Genomic DNA, 22,243 nt, shown 5'->3' with positions numbered 1-22,243 from the left:
CAGCAGCCTCGCTTCCCTTCCAGCTCCCTGCCTGTGGCCCAGGAAAGCAGTCGAGGACGGCCCAAAGCTTTGGGACCCTGCACCCGCGTGGGAGACCCGGAAGAGGCTCCTGGCTTCGGATCGGCATAGTATCAGCCGTTGCGCTCACTTGGGGAGTGAATCATCGGATGGAAGATCTTCCTCTCTGTCTCTCCTCTCTGTATATCTGCTTTTCCAATAAAAATAATAAAAATAAATCTTAAAAAAAAAAAGGGCAGATTTATATAGACAGAAGGAGAGAGGTTTTGTATGTTGATTACTCCATAAATGGCCAACAAGGGCCAAAGTTGGTTGGTTTGAAGTGGGGAGCAAAGAGTTTGTTAAGGCTCTCCCATGCAGGTGCAGCAGCCCAAAGATGCATCATTCTTTGCTGCTTTTACAAACCACTAGGAAGCAGCTGAACGGGAATTTGAGCAGCCAGGATATGAACCAGTGCCCATATGGAATGACGGCATTAAAGGTGCAGGCCTATGTGCTAGCTCCAATGCTACAAATTTTTTAAAAAACATTTTAGTCAACACTTGACATAAAATAAGCAATGACTAGAGTACTTACATTAAGTCTGAAATGAGCACTATTTTACAAAATATAAACAATTTAAATTTTGGGGCTGAAAGAGTTAATCCTTTTATGTGCTAGTTAATATTTGTCATCACAATTTTTATGTTTTTTTAAAAAAGATTTATTTACTTTTATTGGAAAGGCAGATGTACAGAGAGGAGAGACAGAGAGGAAGATCTTCCATCCAATGGTTCACTCCCCAAGTGACCCCAATAGCCGGTGCTGTGCCAATCCAGAGCCAGGAGCCAGGAGCTCTTCGGGGTCTCCCACATGGGTGCAGGGTCCCAAGGCCTTGGGCTGTCCTTGACTGCTTTCCCAGGCCACAGGCAGGGAGCTGGATGGGAAGTGGGGCTGCTGGGATTAGAACCAGCAACCATATGGGATCCTGGCGCATACAAGGCAGATTTTAACCACTACGCTATCACACTGGGCCCCAAATGGTTTGTTTTTTAAAGATTTATTTATTTTTGTGCTCAGCACACTAGCCTAGTGGCTAAAACCCTTGCCTTGGACACCCAGGATCCCATATCAGTACCAGTTTGTATTCTGGCTGCTCCGCTTCTCTTCCAGCTCCTTGCTTGTGGCCTGGGAAAGCAGCAGAGGAAGGCCCAAAGCCTTGGGATCCTTCAGCCACATGGGAGACCCAGAAGAGGCTCTGGCTCCTGGCTTCGGATCAGCTCAGTTCCAGCCATTGAGACTACTTGAGGAGTGAACCAGTGGATAATCTCTCTCTCCTTCAATCTATAAGTGTGCCTTTCCAATAAAAATAAATCTTAAAAAAAAAAAAAAAAAAAAACGAAAATTGGGTCGCTTGTCCTTGAGCTCAAAATCACTTAAGTTGACACAGTGGAGCCAGAATCCCACATATACTGGTTCTGCTCCTGGCTGCTCTGATGGCCTGAGAAAGCAGTGGAAGATGACCAGTTCTTTGGTTCTTGCACCCATTTGGGAGACTTGGAAGTGGCTCTGGGTTCCTAGCTTTGTACTTGCCTAACTCCTGCCATTTTGAGAGTGAACCAGAGGCTGGAAGGTCTCTTATCTCTCTTTGAGTAATTCTGACATTCTAGTAAAAAATGAATAATTAAAAAAGAAGAAGAAACACTTTGAATAAGAAGGCAATACCTTGAGGTGAAAGTGCAAGACAATAATCATTTCTCCATCACAGGGTTGGAACAAGGCATGTTTGATGTTATTGTACAGGATATCCACTTTGTCTCCTCGAACAGATGTGAAGCGGAAACCTGGGAGAAAGAATGTAGAAGCTAAAGCCTGAGCAACATAACTAGGTCAAAGCAAAGGCTTCTTCATGCCTTAGCTGCTCTAACAGGGTCAGTGGAAATGTCAACAGCTGCACATCTCCTTTGAGGCCATTCAACATTTTGATATGCAGATTTTTTTAAAAAAAATTAATTATGTTGCATTATATGACACAGTTTTATAGGCTCTGGGATTCCCCCAACTCCTCCCCATTCCCTCCCCCATGACGGATTCTCCACCTTGTCACAGTATTACAGTTCAAATTCAGGCAAGATTCTTTCTTTGCAAACATATACCAAGCACAGAGTCCAACATCTTATAGTCCAGATAAATTCAATGGTTTCTTGGGGAGACCATCTCTGGTCTGAAGGTAGAGCTGACAGAATATCATCCCCATCAATGAAAAGCCCAACACAACATCAACAATAACTTATAACATTATGAAATTAATTGACATGGTATTGAGTAACCAATATCCCCCCAAAAATGCAAGCATTCAACATTTTAAGTAGAATTTTCTAGCATTTCCTCACAGAGTACATAAGTCACCGCTACATTTGTGCACCTAAAGACAAATCTTAGAAAGGTGAAGAACAACACCCTACCATTGACATGGGCCTCCAGAGAGCCTTGCATTCTTTTCTGGGCAATGTTAGGGCGAATGTACAGATCTTTGAGCTTGGGATTACTCCGGTTTAGATTGATCACAAGTGAATCTTGTTTCACAATGCCCTAAGAAAGGAAAATTAACATGAATCTTCATAAATCCTTTCATGTCCCTCCAAATATACATCAAGCTTTAAACAAAGGGGCTTTGTGCTCAGGCTCACCTCCTTCTCCTTCTCCTCTGCTTCACGAGTCTTATAACGCTTCTGTACTTCTTTTATAATCCGGAAAGCATTCTGAAGATTCAGTGCTGGCACTGTCTGTTCCCCAGGTGCCTTCATATTTGAAGCTCGATAGGTACTGCATAAACAAGGAGCAATCAACACAAGTTTGTTTATCAGCCCAGGTAGCCTGTACCCATAGCTAAATTTTGTAACTGGGTTAATGTTTTTGGGAGAAGTACTTACCACTGGATGGTGAGAGAATTAGCTGGGAAATTCCTTAAATGGAAATACCTTAATGGCTAATTCTCTGTTCACCTCTAGTGCACCATTCCACAAATTATGCTATTTCATACCATGAAGGAATAGAATCAAATGTTGTATATATCTTTCTACTTGAGGATTCTACTATGAATATAAAAAGGGCCAGCATGATGGCTCAATAGGCTCTTCTTCCTCTACCGGCAGTGTTAGCATTCCCTATGGTGTTGGTTGTAGTCTAGGCTGTTCCACCTCGGATCCATCTCCCTGCTAAAGGCCTTGGAAAGCAGCTGAAGATGTTCCACATCTTTGGGCTCCTGTGCCCATGTGGGAGATCTGGAAGAGATTTCTGGCTCTCAGCTTTGTATTGGCCCAGCTGTGGCCACTGTAGGTATTTGGGCAGTGAACCAGGGCAAGAAAAATCTGTCTCTCCTTTTATCTAAATCTGCCTTTCAAATAAAAATTAATAGTAAACATAAAATAATTTCATGGTGATCCTAAGTTAAGCATCTACTCTCAAAATAGTACATCTCATCCAAAGCTATCCCAAACAAGGGCCACTGCGAGAGGCTCTACTGTTCATGAGGAAAAAGGAAGCAGCAAAGAGAATGAAACATTTATAATGGGATCATTTCAACCAGCAGCAATCCAGGGACTGTCGTCTTCCTCAAGACTTACATTTCCTTGACAAAAGTGGCTTCAGGGTTGGGAAAGATGTTGCCCTCATTCCTGCCCAGTGCACTGCCTGGGCAATAGAAGTTAATTCGCAAGTAGGTATAATCTCCTTCCACGGACATACTTATGTTCTGTTCAAAGAAAGAAGAGCATCAAAAAATAAAACAGGTGTTTTTTTTTTTTTTTTTGCTAGACCGTCAGAGGGATTCAATCATTAAATCAGAAGCTACAAATGACCTTTATTCCTAAGAGTTTAGCTTGTAATTTTAATCTAAAACATACATACATACACCTAGTTTTCAATGTTCAAATGTCTGTTTTCCAAAAGAAAGTTTTCAAAGCATTTCATACCATTCACACAGCCACAGTTAACTAACAGTTTAGAGAAAGATAAGGAAATTATATCTGTAGACTAGTTTCCTATGAAGGTTGTAAGGGGAACGAGAGTGAAAGTAGGAGATGAAGAACAGGAGTAAGTAAGTTCATAGACTGAGACAGGTGCAGCGTGAAATAGCAGACTGAGACAGACGAGGCAAGCAATTTATGACAAATATTTTAACAGCCTGAATGAAATAGGATGCAGTTTTAGTACCTTGATTGTGGCAATATGGAAAGGTGTTGCAATGCCAAATACTGGCATTATTACAGTCTCATATTTCTTATCAATATAGATCTTCATTTCTCGAATATGTGGTTCCTTAGGCATCAAGGATGGGTTTTTATAAGACACATTAGATTTGCGAGCTCTGGAGTTAGATAAAAAAAAAAAAAAATATATATATATATATATATATATATATGAGAAGTTTCAGTAGTTACACATAATCTAATATAATCTCAGTGCAGTACCCAAAGTAAATTCTTACTTCTGAATCTGCTGCTCTCCTTTCTGTTCAGTCAATCTCCTTTTCGCTTCTTCATTGAGTTGAGCTGCCAGTTCTTTCTGATGTGCTCTTCGCTTCTCTTCAGCAGTCATCTCATTCTAGTAAAAGTCCAAGTGATCAGAACATGTACACCATGACAGACATAACATCAATGCAACTTAAAATTGTAAACTCACTCGGGTTCTCTCGGTAAGTAATGCTGCTCGAGAACCTCTTCCCAAAAGGTCCTCTGCTTCATCCTTCTCCTCTTCCTCTTCTTCCTCATCTTCATTCTAGGAAAAAAAAAAGTCACAACAATAATAAAATCAAGTTTAACTTACCTATTATATGAAAAGTTTTTCATACCAATTTATCATTTTCCTACCTTTAGAAAAATCCCCATATTTTTCACTTTCTTCTTAACAGATGTGAGAATAGTGGCTGGGCCATCCTAGGGAAAAAAGGGCATTGAGACATAAGTGAATTACCTAGTATGTACTGAGTAACATTCCGATTCTTCTGCAAACAAAAATCTTTGACAACAGATTTTTTTAATCCTCTAAGCCTCAAATTAGAAACCATTAAGTTAGGAAGCAACCAACTAGGCTGCAGCTCCCACTTGTTTATGTGAGGGCCAAGTATGTGCTGGGCAGAACCAGGCTGGACTGCAACACCCATTGGTTCCAGTGGAAGTCAGGAGTGAAAATAGAACCAACCCAGCAATTGCAACCACCAGCTGATTGGAGCGATGGACGGTGCCAGGCCCTGTACTTGTTAGCACATACAAGAAATTTCTTTGGAGATCATCCTAATCTAAATGCTGGACTCAGAAAAACTAACGAAGAAAAGACAGAAGACAGAACAGGGCAACCAACCATCTCAACTATGATGGACTATGTCAATCAGTGGATTTTTCAAAGACCTCATAGTGCTTGGAGAGGCAAGATTGACAGCGATTCATAACTGTGGCAATATCAAAACCACTTGAGCAAGAACCTCAGAGCATGCCCTACATCCGGGACCTGGGGAGGGTGGGAAATTGGGTGGGCCTTCTCCCTTAATACCCCCCTTTAAACATGAAGGTAACAATATGGAAAACATACTAGTATTATCCACTTTCCTGTAGCCCTTGAACCTTCTTACCCTAATTAACTATGTAAAGAATGTCAAAATAAATTTTATTAAAAAAAAAAAAAGTTAGGGAGCAATAATGAGGAAATGGGTTAATACTTCCCGATTTACTGAAGCTTGCCTTACTTTCTGGCTTTGTGACATTTGGCAGATTACCTAAACTGTGCTGTTGAGTTGCACATGGGGATAAGGACAACTCAATGTGGGCTGCGTGCGGTACATCAAATTAAGCTACCACTTGCAACCTAAGCAAACCATACCGAAATATCAACTGGCATGCCAACTACTCTGCTTCCAATCCAGCTTCCTGATGGTGCACATGAAAGGCAGGATAAGATGGTCCAAGAAATTTGGCCTACACATGAGAGACTAAGATGGAGGTCTTGTCTCTTGGATTCTGCATGGTCTAGAGTTGATCATTACAGTCATTTGGCGAGTGAACCAGAACAACCAAAACAAAAAAAGAAAAACCTGAAAGAGTACCTCATCAGGTTACAGTAAAGATAAAATGAGCTAATGCTCAGAAGTGGTTACCTTTTACTAGAAACTCAGAAATATTTACTAGTATTAAAAGTTTCTGCCAAGTGAAAGGAGTCAGAAATAAACAAACTATGTTTGAGTTCACATGAACTCTCCAAAATAAAGAAATCTTTTGTGAAGAAAAGTGGCTTCGTTATTGACTGTCCATGCCGGAAGAAGCTAGGGAAAGTAAGAAGACGGGGAGTGATGGTTAATGGACTCAGGATTGCTGAAGTTGTGAAAATGCCTTAACATTTTAGTGACAGTTTTCATAGTTGGAATATCCTAAAAAGCACTCAGTCATACAGGCTAAGTGGATAAACCATAGGACAATGCTGCACATTTTAATGCTATCATGGAAAAATATGAGAAATCAGTTCCACTAGGAGAAACAATTCCTTAACATTATCAAGGTTTGTTAAACAGGTTGGCTTTTATTTTTCTTTCTTTTTAAAAAAGATTTATTTATTTTTACTGGAAAGGCAGATCTACAAAAAGATCTAATCGTTGGTTCACTCTCCAAGTGGCTGCAGGTGTCATGGCTTTGGGGCATCTTCTGCTATTTTCCCAGGCTACAAGCAGGAAGATGGATGGGAAATAGAGCAGCTTGGAGACAAACCAGCACCCAAATGAAATGCTGGTGCTGGTGCTGGCGGTGGAGGATTAGCCAATTGAGACATTGCATCAGCCCCAACCACCTTGGTTTAAAACGGTCCCTATACAGTATTTTTATTGCAGCTGTACTAGGTCAATATGGATTTTCCCCCTTTGGTATTACTCAACAATATAATAAACAACTAAGGGTCAAAATGTGCCTCAAAGTCATGAACAGTCATGGTTTAAGAAGTCAAACATACCTCATCTACAAGTACTGTATCACCAATGAACAGTGCATAGGTTTTCTCTTCTGGTTTTTTCCCCTCCTTGTTAGTCAGTTCTGAGAATCCCAAATTGATGCTGAAAACCATTCCTAAAACCACAAAACAAAGATCAATTTGTAGCTGCAAAAGGATGGAGGGGGTAAAGAACTGCACAACAAAGGAGATGAAGCTAAAGGCAAATTATTTCCTACCTTTTTTCAGTTTGTACTGATTTTTACTATTGATTACTAGAGAACCTTCACGAAATTCAATTCCCATTCCAAATCTAAAATGGGACAAGAGGAAAAAGTGAGCAGCAGGATAAAAGATCTCTTTAAATAAGTCTTTTCATTGCAATTTTTAAAGATAATCAGCAAACATTCTACAGCAATTTGTATCCTGTTAGCAGTTAAAGACTCAAAGATATTCTTCAGCTTTTAATGTTATACAAATCTACTTTGAAAAATAACTTGTGTTAGGAGGATCCATTTAGCCCAGAGGTTTAAGACATTCCATTTTACACTGGAATATCTAGGTTCAATGTCTAGTCCTGCCTCCTAACTACATGTGCCTGTCACTGCATGTCAGTGGTGATAGCTCCTGGAACTGGATTCTGTTCCTGGCTCCCAGTTTTGGCTTTGATCCAGCCTCGTCTACTGCAGGCCCCAAGAGAATGAACCCATCCTGGGAACTTGCTCTGGCTCCAAAAAAAAAAAAAAAAGCTTTCTTACTTTAGCTTATGTAATCATGTTTAAATTTTTTTTCTTTCTAACAACTTGCGGACTCTGTTAGAAGTAATCCAGTCATACCTGGATCGAGAGGCAATTGTGGCAACCCAAATCCTAAAACTTGTTGTAACAAATTCCTTTTGGGCTGGTGTTGTGACTCAAAATCCTATTTTTTGTGTCCCAGATTTCCAATCTTTGGACCCTGTACCCACATGGGAGATGAGGAAGAAGCTCCTGGTCTCAGGTTGGCTTAGCTCCAGCCATTGTGGCCACTTGGGGAGTGAACCAGCACATGGAATATCTCTGCCTCTGCTTCTCTCTGTAAGTCTGAGTTCCCAATTAAAAAACAAAACAAAACAAAACAAAAACCCTGTTGTACATCAGAGAACCACCTAACGAGATTGCCTAGATTGTGCTCCCAGAATGTCTTGTTACATGACATTTGATTAAACATTCCTGGGTGTTCAATGGTGAAATATATTTGAGCAAAAGAGGATTACATAAAAAGTACAAGAAATGGATTTAAGGGCCAGCTCTGTGAAACAGTGAGTAAAGCTACTGCCTACAGTGCTCACATCCCACGAGGGCAGTAGTCCAGGTCCCAGCTACTCCACTTTCAATTACAGTTTCCTGCTACAGCTTTCTTTCATTCTTTGTTGTAACTCTGCTTTCAGTCAAAAATAAGTAAATCTTGAAAAATTTTCTCCTTATTTGAAAGGCAAAGTTATAGGAGAGCCAGAGAGAAGAAAGTCCCGTCAGTTTGTTTACTCTCTCAGTGGCTGCAACGGCAGAGATGTGCTGGTTTGAAACCAGAAACCAGAAGATTCTTCTATGCTGATGCAGGGGCATAGCAGTAGGGCTATTTTTTGCTGCTTTCTCCAGTGCAGTAGCAAGGAGCTGGACAGGAAGTGGAGCAGCCAGAATTCAAATTGCCTGGAATCACACGAGAGACTTAATCTGCCATGGTCCCTAGTCCAAATAAATAAATCTTAAAAAAAAAAAAAAAAAAAAAGCAAAGAAATTTATTAGGACATCTTAAAATACATAATTTGCAAATGTAAGCTGAGTTATATTGAGAGGAAATGCAACATGTAATTTTTCGTTAACACCTATAATTTGGCTGGAATAGTGCATTAGGCTATAAACAAATTTCTATCCCATATATCTGTAAGAACTTTAATCTTTCTCACTTTCCCTGACAGCATCATGTGCTGGGCAAATCGTTAAGTCTGAGTCTCCAAAAATGTTGTTTGAATCAATCAACAGGTCCCAGATTGGTCTCTGTCAGTCATGAACACTCAGTGACAATGCACATTACAGCATACCCAAGGTTTTTGGTAATTTTGTTCAGCAGCTCTGGTTTCTGCTTTTTAACCACATCCATGACGGCATTATACACATCACATATCTTCACACCTAACAAGATACAAAGGGTACGTTAAAGTATCTTTCAGAGGGAAATAAAAAAAGCTTTAACTGTTTTCCTCCATCAAGTGCTCTAAAGCTGTGTTTCTCAAAATAACAAGTTAGAAATGTAGTGCCAGGGATGATAGGAAGTAAAACTTTGCATTTCAGAAAGAGTATACCAGTCATTTCTAATTACAACTTGAGAATTAAAGAATCAGGGGGACTGCAGAATACTAGCTGGAATCAGTGAACCGATTTTAATGTTTGATAAACAAAATCATATTATTATACAATTTGAAAAATAGGCACCTGGGGCAGGCCTGTACCATTCAGTGATACATGGGTGAATTACTACCAGGAGGAATCTTATTGTTTTAGGTTTAGGCTATGAACGATGTAGCAAGATGAAGTATTTCAAATATGATAGCCTCAGGGGGTCTTTTCCCTTGTTAAATTAGCTATGGCTATGAATTCCAACTGGATATTTTAATCCTGACTTGAAGGAATAGCATCTGGACACCTTGCACAACATACACAGGCCTAAATTAAATTAAGAATTTAATTTTAATGTTGCTTATATAATTGAGAGGGAAGCACACCCATGAGGACCTCTGATTAGGGTGGGGAGGGCTGAGAGGAAGAGGAAGGCAGATGGACAAATGTTTGAATTTTTTTTTTCCTGTCTGTAGCAGGGGAGCAGGAGGGGGTCCTCTCTATTGTCAGACCACATCAAAATAGCTTAATGTTGTATTTGATCAACTGGAAGTATACCAGAGTCCAAGCAAGGAGGATTCAGGCATTTTGCTGTAAGGTAGTAATCTGCTTGCTTTTTAGGGATGGCACTTATTACATTTTTATACTAATGTTCATGGTAGCTACTTGTTTTACGATTAACACAGATGCTGTTGGTAGAGATAATAATTCTCAACCTCTTAAAACAAAAACAATAAAACAAAACCAAGACCTCTTATGAAGATTTGGACGAAGATTTGGAGAAAAATAAATCAGAACGGTTTCTGTAAATATAAATACCAAGGGAAACCACAGTGACCACTCATGTTTGAGAGAAAAGTAATTTGAAAAACTAAAATCTTAGATGCTTCAAGGTCAGTTTAGGATAACAGTTTCAGGGATACAAACTTACATACACACTAATGACATTTTTGTTACAAGATTTCCAAACCTTTTTTTCTAAGACACCTCACCATGTCTTAATTCCTTTAGCAGCTCCTCTTGAAGCTGGAGTAAAAAGTTGTAATTATCTTGAACTTCCTGAGAAGGGTCAACCATCAAGGTGCGAACAAGGTTGGAGCAGTAAGATTTGAAGCGAATACCCATGGCACAAGTGATGGCCCCAAAATGCATATGATTCTTGTCACTAGAGACAAAAGGAAAAAAAGTATCTCTTACCCAAAGTACCAAAGTCCTTGGTATCATCAGAACATAAAATTAATAATCAAAACTTTCATGGCCATATTCCCAAACTGTGGCTAAATAAAAATTCTGCTTTGATAAACAAACCAGCTTCCTGACAAAGTGCCTGGGAAGCCAGTGGATAAGGGTCCAAGCGCTTTGGCCCCCTCATCCTTAAGGGAGACCTGGATGGAGCTCCTGGCTCAGGCCTGACACAGTCCTGACTGTTGGAGTGAACCAGCAGGTGGAGGACCTGTTGGCCTCTCCCTTGAACCTCTTAAATTAATCAATATATATATATATGAAATGTAAAGAGCAAAAATGCAAAGAAAATACTTACCTTTTGGTTCTTTCTGAATCATGGGCTAACGTCCCTTCAGACTCACAAGAGCAATGCAATTCTTTGCACCTTTTGTTTCAAGGCAGTTACAGAGTGAAGGAGAAACAAAAAGAGCTATCCACTGGGTCATTCCCCAGTGTTGCATTGGTGGTGCCGGGCCTTAGAAGCCAGGAGTTTCTTCCAGTTTCCCACAGATGTAAGGACTTGAGCCATCCTGCTTTCCCAGGCCATAAGCAGGGAGCTGGATCAGAAGTGAACAACCAGGACTCACACCAATGCCCATATGTGAAACTGGCAGAAACATCCCATTATGCCATGGCACTGGTCTAAAGTCCTTTCCATCTCTTTCGTTTGTTTGAAAAGTAAAGGTGAGAAAGTGAAAGACAGAAAGAAAAACAGAGATTCTCCATTCACTGATTCCTTTTGAGAAAGGCCACAAGAGTCATGTTGGGCCAGGCCAAAGCCAGAAGCCAAGAATTTCATCTCAGTCTCCAATGTGGGTGCAGGAGCCTCCCTACTTAGGCCACCATCTGATGCTTTCCCAGGCACATTAGTAGGGGTCTGGATCGACAGCAAAGCAGCTGAGATTCCTGGTGCCCATATGGGATGTCAGTGTGGAAGGCAGGAGCTTTACCTGCTATGCCACAAATGCTGGTCCCACTTCTGCACAAAACTTCTTTTAAAAGCTTAAATATCAAATTACATTATGGTATGTAACAATATTTTCTTCCAGAATTTTTAATAATCTGCACCAATGCTTAAGACCAGGTGCTAAAGTATGTGAAATAAGACACATGGACAGAATAAGCTAAGAAAATACTTAAGGCTCAGTATCCCTTCTTTTTCTATTCTCAATTTTAGAGTAAGTCAAAGCCAAAAAAAAAAAAAAAAAAAAGTAAAATGCCAACATGCTTCGGCTGAAGTTCTCATCCTTACCTCACCACACTAAATTTGAGATTATAGTTGCCACCACTCTGAATAATGGGAGGGTAACACATTTCCACAGTAGAAGGATCTGCCCCAGCCAGATATTTTTTCTCTTCAATGGCCTTTTCCACAGACTCAGCCAATTTGCTGTGTCGAACTTTCTGCAAGAACATCCAGAAATAACAAATATCATACACATTGGCTTATGCAGCAGATATTACATTATATGTGTGGAAGGCATATGTGGAGTACATTATGTGGAATTCACAGTGATTCCAACAATTCTCAAGTAAAATGATGGGTAACCTAATGAAATCTTACAACAAGTTGCTACTTATTGTGAAAGAGATAACACAACCAGCACCTCTGATCTGTAACTTAGTCAAAGCCTAATTTCAACTGTGCAAAGTAGGGACTTGCAATTACATCGTTAAGACAATAAAAAAGACTTTTCCCCTCTTCATTTACCTCATCTGCATCAACTATTTCCATGACTCTTTCTTTGAAGAATTTGTTGAAGACTTCTGAGGTGATGCTGGCTGCTTTCTTCATGAGGTTGAGCTCCCCATCCTCCTTGACAGCGATAGTATATGCCACAACTGCACTGATATCTACCTGCAGTAAAGGGGGCAAGTCTCTTATGTATAAACACACAACGGTTAAAGAAACGCACTTCTCCCCAACAGGAATGGTAATGGTATTTGGATACTTAGCAAAAATGTTCTTCAGTAGTTTGCAGGGAGTTAAATACTATTTTTGCCAGGTTACTGACATTAAGCTAATGTACTACCTAAAATACATAAAAAATTTCTTACTCTAGAGGTTTTCATTCTCTTAAAGATCAAAAAGAGAAGCAGGGAGGTAGGGAAAAAGAGAAACAAAGACATTTTTAGACCAATCGCCTGAACCCCCAGTCTACAACTATGAAACAGCTGAACCATCTCTTCAATGCCCCACTTCTAAACCGAAATGGACTACTGGCACAAGGCTCAAAGGGAATGAAAAACAGAAATGTAAATTAACACTCTCCCCAAAACAAATGTCCTACACTCTCTGTTATGGAAACCTGTGACACTTTTATCTTCTTAACTACGACTTCGGTCCATTAGAACTCTTACTTTGTCAAAACCCTCTTTGTTCAGGCAGTCATTCCAGCTTTTCATGAACTCTCCAGGGAATTTGTCTTTGCTGAACACTCCAATCTTCTTGCCATTCTTGCTTTCTTTAATGGCTTCTATCATTTTGTCAAAGCTGCTCTTATTACTTTCATTCTATAAGTCAAGGGAAGGAAAGGATTATGTTAGCTTCAGAACTTGACAGCCACATTCTAACTAGAAGCAAGCAGAGAGGAACATTCTAAGCCATGGAACAAATAAGTCCTCCTCAAATAGCTGCAGAATACTTGGCCCCGTACCCTTGTGAGAGCCTTGGAAGAAACTTCTGACTCTTGGATTCAGACAGGCCTAGCTCTTTTTGTGGCCATTTGGGGAATGAACCAGCAGATTTCAATGGTAGATGAGTCCAATGATTAAAAACTGTATTTGACAAGGTATATCTAAGGTTCCTTAAGGATATGTAATGTTATTTGTTCTAACTAAGGTAATCGGATGAAAGCTAGTATCTTTGAGAATGAAGAGCTAGTGTTCACCAGAAGTCCACAGCCTGTTTTGCTGCAGAACTGACAGGGTGGTCAAATTATTCTTAACAATGAGGACAAGGCAGAACTTTGTAATGACAACCATCATACTGTTTTACTCTTGCATTCTTTTAAAATTCCTTGACTGCAGTTCTAGTCATCATTTTCAAACATTCTTTTACATGTATGACACATTCCTCATTAGTTCTGACCTTTTCTCGAATTAGCAGAGTGATGGCAGGGGCTCCATTAGCATTTTCATTGCCTTTAGTGTTGGCAATCTGTTTCAAAAACTCCACTTTTTTCTTGCTGGCCATAAAGATGATTTTGTCATCACAGAAGACCATGATGGTATCAGTTAGTTCATAACCAAAAAGCCATGTCTATGGGAAAAGACAACAGCATTTACAATTTAACAAAAACAAAAATCTACCACCAACACAAACAATAAAACACAAATGAGCTCTTATGAAACAAAATACTTGGGATTAACTTCAAAATAGAGCTTCCATGTGGATACAGAGGCAATGAGTTAGGTCAGTGATTTGACTATTTAAACTGGACAGTGACACCTGATGATTCAATTTACTATCTTTTAAAATATATATATATACTCAAAATATCCAATAATCTGGACAATGTTTTTATATGAACTTCATAATTTACGTGGGACAAAATTGCATAAAGTAAAAGACAGAACGGTCCCTCAGGGGGTTGTACTTTCTATCTCTTCCAAGCTTCTTGGTTGCCTGCCAATTGTGCACTTCTCTCAGGAAGACTTGGGATTTTTAATTATGTGTGCTGCCTAATGATAAGGTCTCTATTTCTCATCCTTTCTTGTAGCAAATTATGACCAGAGTGTAACCCTGGCCAGTCAGTTAAAAGCGAGGTATTTTCTTTTTAACAAAGGCAGAGAGGTGTTACGTTTCCTTCCCTTTCCCTTCTCCTTGTGCTTGGAATGCAGCCACTTGCACTATAAACACAAGGGTTCTCTTTTGCAGCTAAGCAGAGATGTAGATAAAGCCTGCATCCCTGAAGATTACACAAAGCAAATATTTTGGTTAACCTGTCGTTTAGGTTTTTCTGTTATGTGCAATTCAGTTTTTGGTAATTTACACACTTTTTTCCCCTTATGTTCCAAATTAGCACTAAATCCAACTGTACTTTATACATGATGAAAATACTTCTAACTGCTCTATCCACGAATGTAGCCGTTAAATACCTGAAATACATCTGATAAAATGGAAAATTGAATAGTGCAGTAAGTGACCTTAAGGGGTGAACACTGCTATAAACCTCTCACCTGCAAGGCAGTTGACTTGGCGTAAACAATTTCTTCGTCAACACCCACAGATACAACAATGGCATCAACATTGGCATACTCATCTTCTCCTTTCTGAAAACATTGGAAAATTTAGTGACATTATCACACTAGCAAAAATAGCATACAGACTTAAATTTGATTCAGGACATTTGTAATTTTTTCCTAACCGAAATTCTTAGTTTAAGGTACCTGCTTACAATACTTCTTAAACAGTTTTGAGACACAATTCACCCAGTATAAAGCATGCAAGAAAATAGTTTACCTCATTGAGCTATGCTCTCACTATTATTAATTTTGCAATATTTTTACCTCCTCCAAAAGAAAACTACGCTAACCTGTAATCATTTACCTCCCAGTTTCTTCCCCAGTTCTATGCCACTGATCATATGCTTTATCTCTACAATCTGCCTACTCCAAACATTTCATACAAACACCATTAGAACATGCAAGCTTTGCATCTGCTCTTATTTAACATGTTTTTAAGGTACAACCGTATTGCAGCATGTACAATTTTCTTTAATTCTCAAATTAATTCATTGAGCACACACATCATATTTTATTTATCCATTCATCAGTTGCTAGATTTTTGGCTCCCTCACCCCACTTTTTTAATGATGCTGTGAACATTCGTGGACAAGTTTTTGTGTGCATATATTTCCCCTGGGCAAATATCTAGGGAGGAATTGCCAGGTCTCATATAACTAACTCCACATTTGATTTTTATGAGGAACTATTAGAATGTTTTGCATAACCCTACCACTTTTCATTCCTAATAATAATATATAAAGGTCTAAAATTAACTAATCAATATTCACATGCTTGTTGACAATATTAGCAACAGCCAATGGGGAATTAGTATTCCACTGCTGTTTTTATTTTCAGATGCTTTGTCAATCTCATAGAATTATAAGTTTATTTATTTGAGAGGGACAGCTCCCCCAATAGGCTAGGCCAAAGACAGGCACATAATCCAGATCTTCCATCAGGTTGCAAGGTGTACTTGAGGTATTACTGTTGTTTCTTACTTCCTGCCACAGCAGGAAGCTCTATCCAGGAACCAGAGCCAATTATTGAACCCAACTACTCCAATATAGGACTCAGGAACCTTAAGCACTAGGTTAAATGACTGCCTTGTAATGGGTTTTATATTCTAGATATAGGTCCCTTATCAAATCTGATTGGTAAGCATATTCTTCTTTTCTGTATGTTCTTTTCATTTCCTTCGCAATGTACTTTGGAACACAAAAAATTATCGTGGGAAATTTCATTTTAAAAGATTTTTATTTATTTGAGAGACAGAGTGACAGACAAGGTATCTTCCATCTGCTGGTTCACCCCTCAAATGGCTGTAACAGCTGGAGCTGGGTCAGGCCAAAGCCAAGAGCCAGAAACTCAGTCCAGGTCTCTGAAGTGTTGCCAAGGATCAAAATACTAGAGCCATGACCTACCGCTTTCCAGTGTCTGCACTTACAGGAAGCCAGAAATGGAAGCCGGATGGAATCCCAGGTATTCTGAAATGGGGTGCAGGGTGTCAACTGGCTGTCTTAAATGTTCAGCCAAATCTGCCCTTCTTGGACTTTTAATCCTTGACTGCACACTTCGTGTGATTATTTACTCTGTATTCTGGTCTCCTTGATCTTTCATGTTCCTGAGCTCTAAGAAGTCACCGGCTCCCCGGTTCAGATTAGCCCAGTTCTGGCTGCTGAGACCATTTAGGGAGTGAACCAGTAGAGGCAGGATATCTCTCCTTTTCCCTCTTTGTAAGTCTGAATTTAAAGTAAAATAAAGAAAGAAAATATTTGGCACTAGTTTTTAACATCTGCTACAACTTAATAACACTACTGTGCTGATGTTACCTTTACTTTTTATTTTTCAGAAGTAATAACGATTTTTCTTTTATGTGACATAAAGTATCATTTCTAAGTTTATGTTTAAAGAGGTCAGGGGCTGATGCTGTGGTGCCACAGCCTGCAGAGCCAGCATCTCTTCTGGGTACCTCAAGTCCTAGCTGCTCCACTCCCACTGAAAAAACAGTAATGAAAGAATGGAGGGCTAAAGGACAAGCACAGTTGGGGTGGGGGTGGGGGGCAGCACTGCAGCACTTAAGTGACTGACAAGCTGACAAGTACTCACTGGGAAGACAGCGATGACACACATCTGTATCTGGTACAGCTGCAGTGGGCTCAGGATTCAACAGGCACCAAGGACCAGGGAAAGGGAACGAGATTCTATGCATGGAAAGTTCAGGACTGAAAACAAGGTCTGGTGGTCACCAAGCTTAAGAGCTGTATCCCCAGTTCTCAGAAGTCAATCCCATAATTCTGCTGTGAAGGCGCCTAATCTTTGAAAATACCTTTAAGAAATGAGCCCAGAAAGAGTCCAGACTGACATCAGGCTCAGTAGAAGGCGGGTACTTACAAATGGGGAATTAAAGTCTACATTCTGGATGACAGTAACTGGGAACAAAAACCAGAAAAAGCATTCCAGGATTTTTCTTCGACATCTGGCTAAATAGGCCAGCCCATACACACTTCAGTGACCAGAGAGAGGTCCTATTTGTGCAGACCTTCTCATTAGCTTCCCACTGCCTTATTCTTAATATAATGGAGAGCTGGTCTCATCTTGACTCATGAAAATTCTCCAACACATAAGAAAGTTGACAAACCCAAAGGAACTGACAATGCAGAGGACAGAAAACTTGAAGTCTCTAACCTCACTCATCTCACTGCTCCCAGTAAGAGCCAGGTATTCTGAGAAAATACCTCAGCAGGGGATTTCATTGTAGGAATATTACAGATGTAACTTATACCACCCAAGCACTCCACCTGTGGTCCTGACACAAAATGGAGACAGACAGGGCAAGCATGTGAGTTTCCCAGTCAGGTAAATGTTATAAATTCTACATTCTGTACTGACTTGTACAAGTATACTTTTATATGACTGGCAGTACGGATTTCACACCAGTATTACCACACATCAGAAATGCATTTCACTACTATGGACACATTGCTTCCAGGTGCTGGAATGTTCAGCTCCACTGTTATGTTACAGGACTGCATTCTATAAAAAGTCTGTCACTGACAGACACTCCCACGATGTGGCACATAACTATAGTACATCCATGATACAAGGAGATGACAAGAACTATTAGATATAAAAAATGATAGCTTAAGTGAAAAATGTTCTATAGTAGGAAAATTAAGAAACAGTCCCTGGAGGAAAGGTGGAAGAAAGAGGAGGGAATATTCACTATGTACTCAGAACTGTATCTATAAAAAACAATGTTAGAAGAATACTAATTAAAACAATTTTTTTTAAGTCTCAGGAAGCAGAATATTAAAAAGATGGGAAATAAAATGATAAACAGACTAAACTGGTTTTAACAATACCTCATAGCAGTTTTAGAAGAGGAGGGAAGAAATTAAGACAGGCAGCACTGAAGAAATGGGGAAAAGAAAATGCCCCACAAGATTTCAGAGATTGGCCCTGTGGTGTAGCGGTGGTATAGGTTGCCATTGCTCCACTTCCCATCTAGCTTCCCTGCAGATGTGTCTGGGAAAACAGCCAAGTCCTTGTCCCCTATGCCCATGTGGGAGAACTGAGGAAGCTCGTGGCTGATGGTTTTGGCCTGGCCCACTCCTGCAATCATTTGGGGAGTGAACCAGAAGAAGGAACATTTGTGTGTGTGTGTTATTTTTCAAGTAAATAAGCATTCCAAAATAAAACAGAAAGATCTCAGCACTGAAGGATGAGCCTCTGAGACTAAACTTCCCACCCCCTTTGCTGCTGTTCTCAAGTAGTATGAGGGGAGAAAAAAGGCAGCGCACACTAAGGCACAAGACTGCAAAACTCCTAAATATAGACTCACATCAGACACCCATTGTTTATTTGAGAAAATGATTTCCAACCTAGAATTTTATAGCTATTGATCTATATTATTAATAATGATTAGCAACTATTTTAAAAAGATACACAAGGACTAAAAAAAAAAGCAAAACAATATTCTATGCTTTCTTGCTTAAGAAACTTAGAAAAAATGCTCTAAACAAAGAACAAACATGGACTCTAGAACACAGGAGACCCAACAGTGGAAAATCTCATGTTAACAGGCCTGGAGAGCAAACTCTACAGAGTAGGATAATGGGAAGGGCCAGGGCTGGAACCTTAAAACAACAAAAGTACCTAGTAAAACACTATGATTGCAAAAATGCCAGAAAAATTGGTAAGATCAAGACAGACCAGTTGGGGAAAACTAAGACTAAGGAATTTATTTATTTATTTATTTGAAAGGCAGAATTACAGAGAGAAAGAAAAGTAGAAACAGATGTCTTCCATCTGTTGGTTCACTCCCCAAATGGCCAAAGGCCAGAGATGAGCTGGTCTGAAGCCACGAACATCTTCTGGTTCTCCCATATGAATGCAGGGGCCCAAATGCTTGGCCTTTTCTGCTGCTTTCTCAGCAGGGAGTTGGATCAGAAGTGGAGCAGACGAGACATCAATCAGTACCCATATGGGATGGCAGATCTTGCAGGTGGTGGCTTTACCTGCTATGCCACAGCGCTGGCCCCAAGGCAGAATTTTTAAAAAGAAGAAAACAAAGAGGCAATTAATGCCAGGAAAAATGTAAAACTATAAAGAAAAGTGTTACTTTATTCTCCCAGCAATGAAGATATTTAAATAAGCATACAATATGAATAACAACTGATTTTTCTAAAAACTGTAAAACAAAAAACCCAACTTACTAGTCTCTGGAGTAAATGCCTTATGTTTTAAGGCTTTTCTTAGAATTAAGAATTAAATTCTACTTTAAAGAATAAAGCATTTCTGATTCTAATTAGGGCATTCATAATTTCCTCTAAATTGAGGCTATTTTTAAGACTAAAGGAGAATGACAACAACTGCCTAAGGATAACAGGTAAACAACTGCAGAAATGACTTACAGTCACTTTTTAGAGGCAGTAAGAGATGCAAGAACTGCTCTACACCAGAAACAGTCAGGATCAGGGATCAAAATTAAATACACAAAGTATGAAACCAGGCTTCAAAAGCCAAGAAGAGCAGGAATTACAACATCCCAGAATGGACATTCATTTCCATCTAATGAGTCCTGCTCTGTACTCAAGAGAGGACAGCATTTCTATTGTAAAGATGAAGAGCTGGAAAGAATTTTGATGGGTGGAAGTAATCTATCATCTTGCTGGACTTACAGTAACATGGAAATTGTCTGTATTACAACAACAGATTCGTAATCAGAGAAGATAGCTGCTTACTCAGACAACCACCCAGAACAAGCAACCAAGTCACCACACCAGTCAGCTAGGGCTCAGAGGGCACCTTCAAAAGCAGCATGGAGCATAAGCACAGCTTACCCGTTTTCTTCAATGGCACAAACCTTCTTTTGGGGGTCACAGTCACCCACATTCCCAATCCAGGTAACTGACAGAACTGCATGAATGAACGCATCCGATCAATATTTTTTGAAAGCAGCTGCTTTTCTGACATTTTATGGAATTCTTCAAGATAAAAGGCACATGAATGAAGATTCCCTCAGAGCAGAAGGCCCTGACGCTAAGTCTCAATCAGCAGGTGTGCCTGAGGACTGCAAGGACTCCTCAAAGCAGGTGGTGCCTCAGGAGGGTCTCATCTGTCTTCTTTGCCACAGAACTGTTTTACTCATCTTAGTTAAAAATAATCAAAATCAAGAAAACATTGGGAATCTCTGAACAAGATCAACTGGACAGGATATCCACAGTTCACATCCAGAATCCAGCACTACCACCTGGAATTTTCTAAGCAGAAAGTGGTAGGCTCTGTTAAAAACTACTAAGCTTTTAGCAGCTCTGACACAGTAACAGGCAAACTGGTATGGGACTAGTTGCAAGGGCTCAAGAAAAGTCATCCAACAGTAGCCACTAAACAGGCCTCCTGTTTAATTGTCAACCAAATCCCCTTTTCACCAGTAAATGGTAAGCTCTCTGTAGCCAGGGTTTAATTTTCAAGGATTCAACTAATCATACAATAAAAATATGTAAGGGGGAAAGAAAACTGCTTTTGTATCAAAAATGGACATTTTTTAAAAAATGCTATCACTCCCTAAACAACATAGAACTATTTGCAGTTATTGTGTTAAGTACTGTGAAGTTCCTACAGATGATTTAGAGCATACAGGATAATATTCACATAGTATATGAAAATAGCACTGTATTTTACATAAGGATCTGGAGAATACTAAGACTTTCGCATCGGTGAAGAGGTCCTGGAAAGAAGTCCCCATGACACTGAAGGACAGCTGAATTTATTCAGAGAAGGATAAATGGTTTTGATGTTTTTCCTCAGTTAAAATATGTGACACTGTAATTGTTTTAGGACATAAGTCATAAAAACTTAAGAAAAATATTTGCAGTAACCCCAACATGAAATAATCTGAGGAATGCCGAATCACTAGAACTAGAGCAACTCCCATATCAGCAGTGTAGACTTTCAGGGCTGACAGGTAGAAGGCTTCTAATTATTACCATGTGCCACTACTTATAAAATACTGAGGCTTTAGGAAGGTTTTTGTAACAGATAATGCCCAATTACAAAATATATTTGAGATTTTTGCTCGTCATAAAATGCAGCAGCGAACCTATTTTATTTTCAATCATCTCAGGCATTTACCCTCAGTAGACGAAGCTTGCACTTCTATACTGAATATAAAAGGCAAAGAGATAATCCATTTGAACAGCTTTCTTCTAGTAAAGGGTAAATAGGACATAATTGGAAATGTTGCAATAGAATTGATCAGAGTGGTTTTCAGGTGTTTAATGCAACTTTCTTCTCTGGTTGACAGTTCTGAGGTTAAGACTTAAGAAGGCCTGATTAGGCCTTGCACAGAATGCAATCAGACGTTCACTAATGAACACTATAAACATTAAGTGTTAACTGTGAGCATTCTAAAAGCAGTAAAACTGCCGAATCTTCAGAAGATGGGAGACCCGGCTACAGTTTTTTCTGAACACGTGCCTCGGATACTCTACCAATAAGAAAAGAACGAATAAATGACTGGGGTTAGGCATCACAACGTTTTTTCACACTGCTGATGCCTGCAGGTTTCCCACGATAGATGTTACCGACGGCAGGGCCTAGCACATGAGGCCGCTGCGCGTGAGCAGTTATTTCAACTCCAGCCAAAGGCCCTCACACGGTCCACGCCAAGAACGCGATCCGCATCCTCCGCGCCCCTCCATCCTTCCACCAACGCGGTTCTAATTCTGGCGGGACCTGGGGCGGAAGGCTGTGGCTCCGGCCGGTCGGGGCCGCGGGAGATGGGAGGGCGGGAAGAGGCGGATCTGCAGGACCGGGGCTGGCACGCGGGGAAGATGGAGGTGGCCCCGGGCAGGACGCCTGTGGGGCTCAGGCCGCGCTCGCAGCCGCCGGCAGCCAAAGCCTCAGGGGCAGCGAACGGGGCGCGACCCCGACCCTGGGAACTCCTG

The 22,243-nt window shown here is 40.1% G+C and overlaps 1 protein-coding gene across 1 annotated transcript in view; it reads right to left on the bottom strand.

Moving 5' to 3' along the window:
• Positions 1-22,243, bottom strand: part of SUPT16H (SPT16 homolog, facilitates chromatin remodeling subunit) — a 33,932-nt gene that overhangs the window by 11,188 nt on the left and 501 nt on the right. The window contains exons 2-18 of the mRNA XM_040968337.1: positions 14,748-14,840; positions 13,657-13,827; positions 12,927-13,079; positions 12,277-12,423; positions 11,818-11,969; positions 10,334-10,506; positions 9,047-9,137; positions 7,206-7,279; positions 6,991-7,103; positions 4,869-4,934; positions 4,681-4,776; positions 4,487-4,602; positions 4,213-4,366; positions 3,624-3,751; positions 2,688-2,823; positions 2,463-2,589; positions 1,723-1,841 (exon numbers count right to left, since the gene is read on the bottom strand). Of these exons, the coding sequence (XP_040824271.1) occupies positions 1,723-1,841; positions 2,463-2,589; positions 2,688-2,823; positions 3,624-3,751; positions 4,213-4,366; positions 4,487-4,602; positions 4,681-4,776; positions 4,869-4,934; positions 6,991-7,103; positions 7,206-7,279; positions 9,047-9,137; positions 10,334-10,506; positions 11,818-11,969; positions 12,277-12,423; positions 12,927-13,079; positions 13,657-13,827; positions 14,748-14,840 (2,109 nt within the window). The remainder of the gene's footprint in view (positions 1-1,722; positions 1,842-2,462; positions 2,590-2,687; positions 2,824-3,623; positions 3,752-4,212; positions 4,367-4,486; positions 4,603-4,680; positions 4,777-4,868; positions 4,935-6,990; positions 7,104-7,205; positions 7,280-9,046; positions 9,138-10,333; positions 10,507-11,817; positions 11,970-12,276; positions 12,424-12,926; positions 13,080-13,656; positions 13,828-14,747; positions 14,841-22,243) is intronic.

Source organism: Ochotona curzoniae, unplaced genomic scaffold (genome assembly GCF_017591425.1).
Source record: "Ochotona curzoniae isolate NIBS_2020 unplaced genomic scaffold, NIBS_Ocur_1.0 scaffold_4701, whole genome shotgun sequence".
Classification (NCBI taxonomy): domain Eukaryota; kingdom Metazoa; phylum Chordata; class Mammalia; order Lagomorpha; family Ochotonidae; genus Ochotona; species Ochotona curzoniae.
The sequence above is the reverse complement of the archived record's forward strand: the minus strand, read 5'-3'. Positions and strand labels throughout refer to the sequence as shown.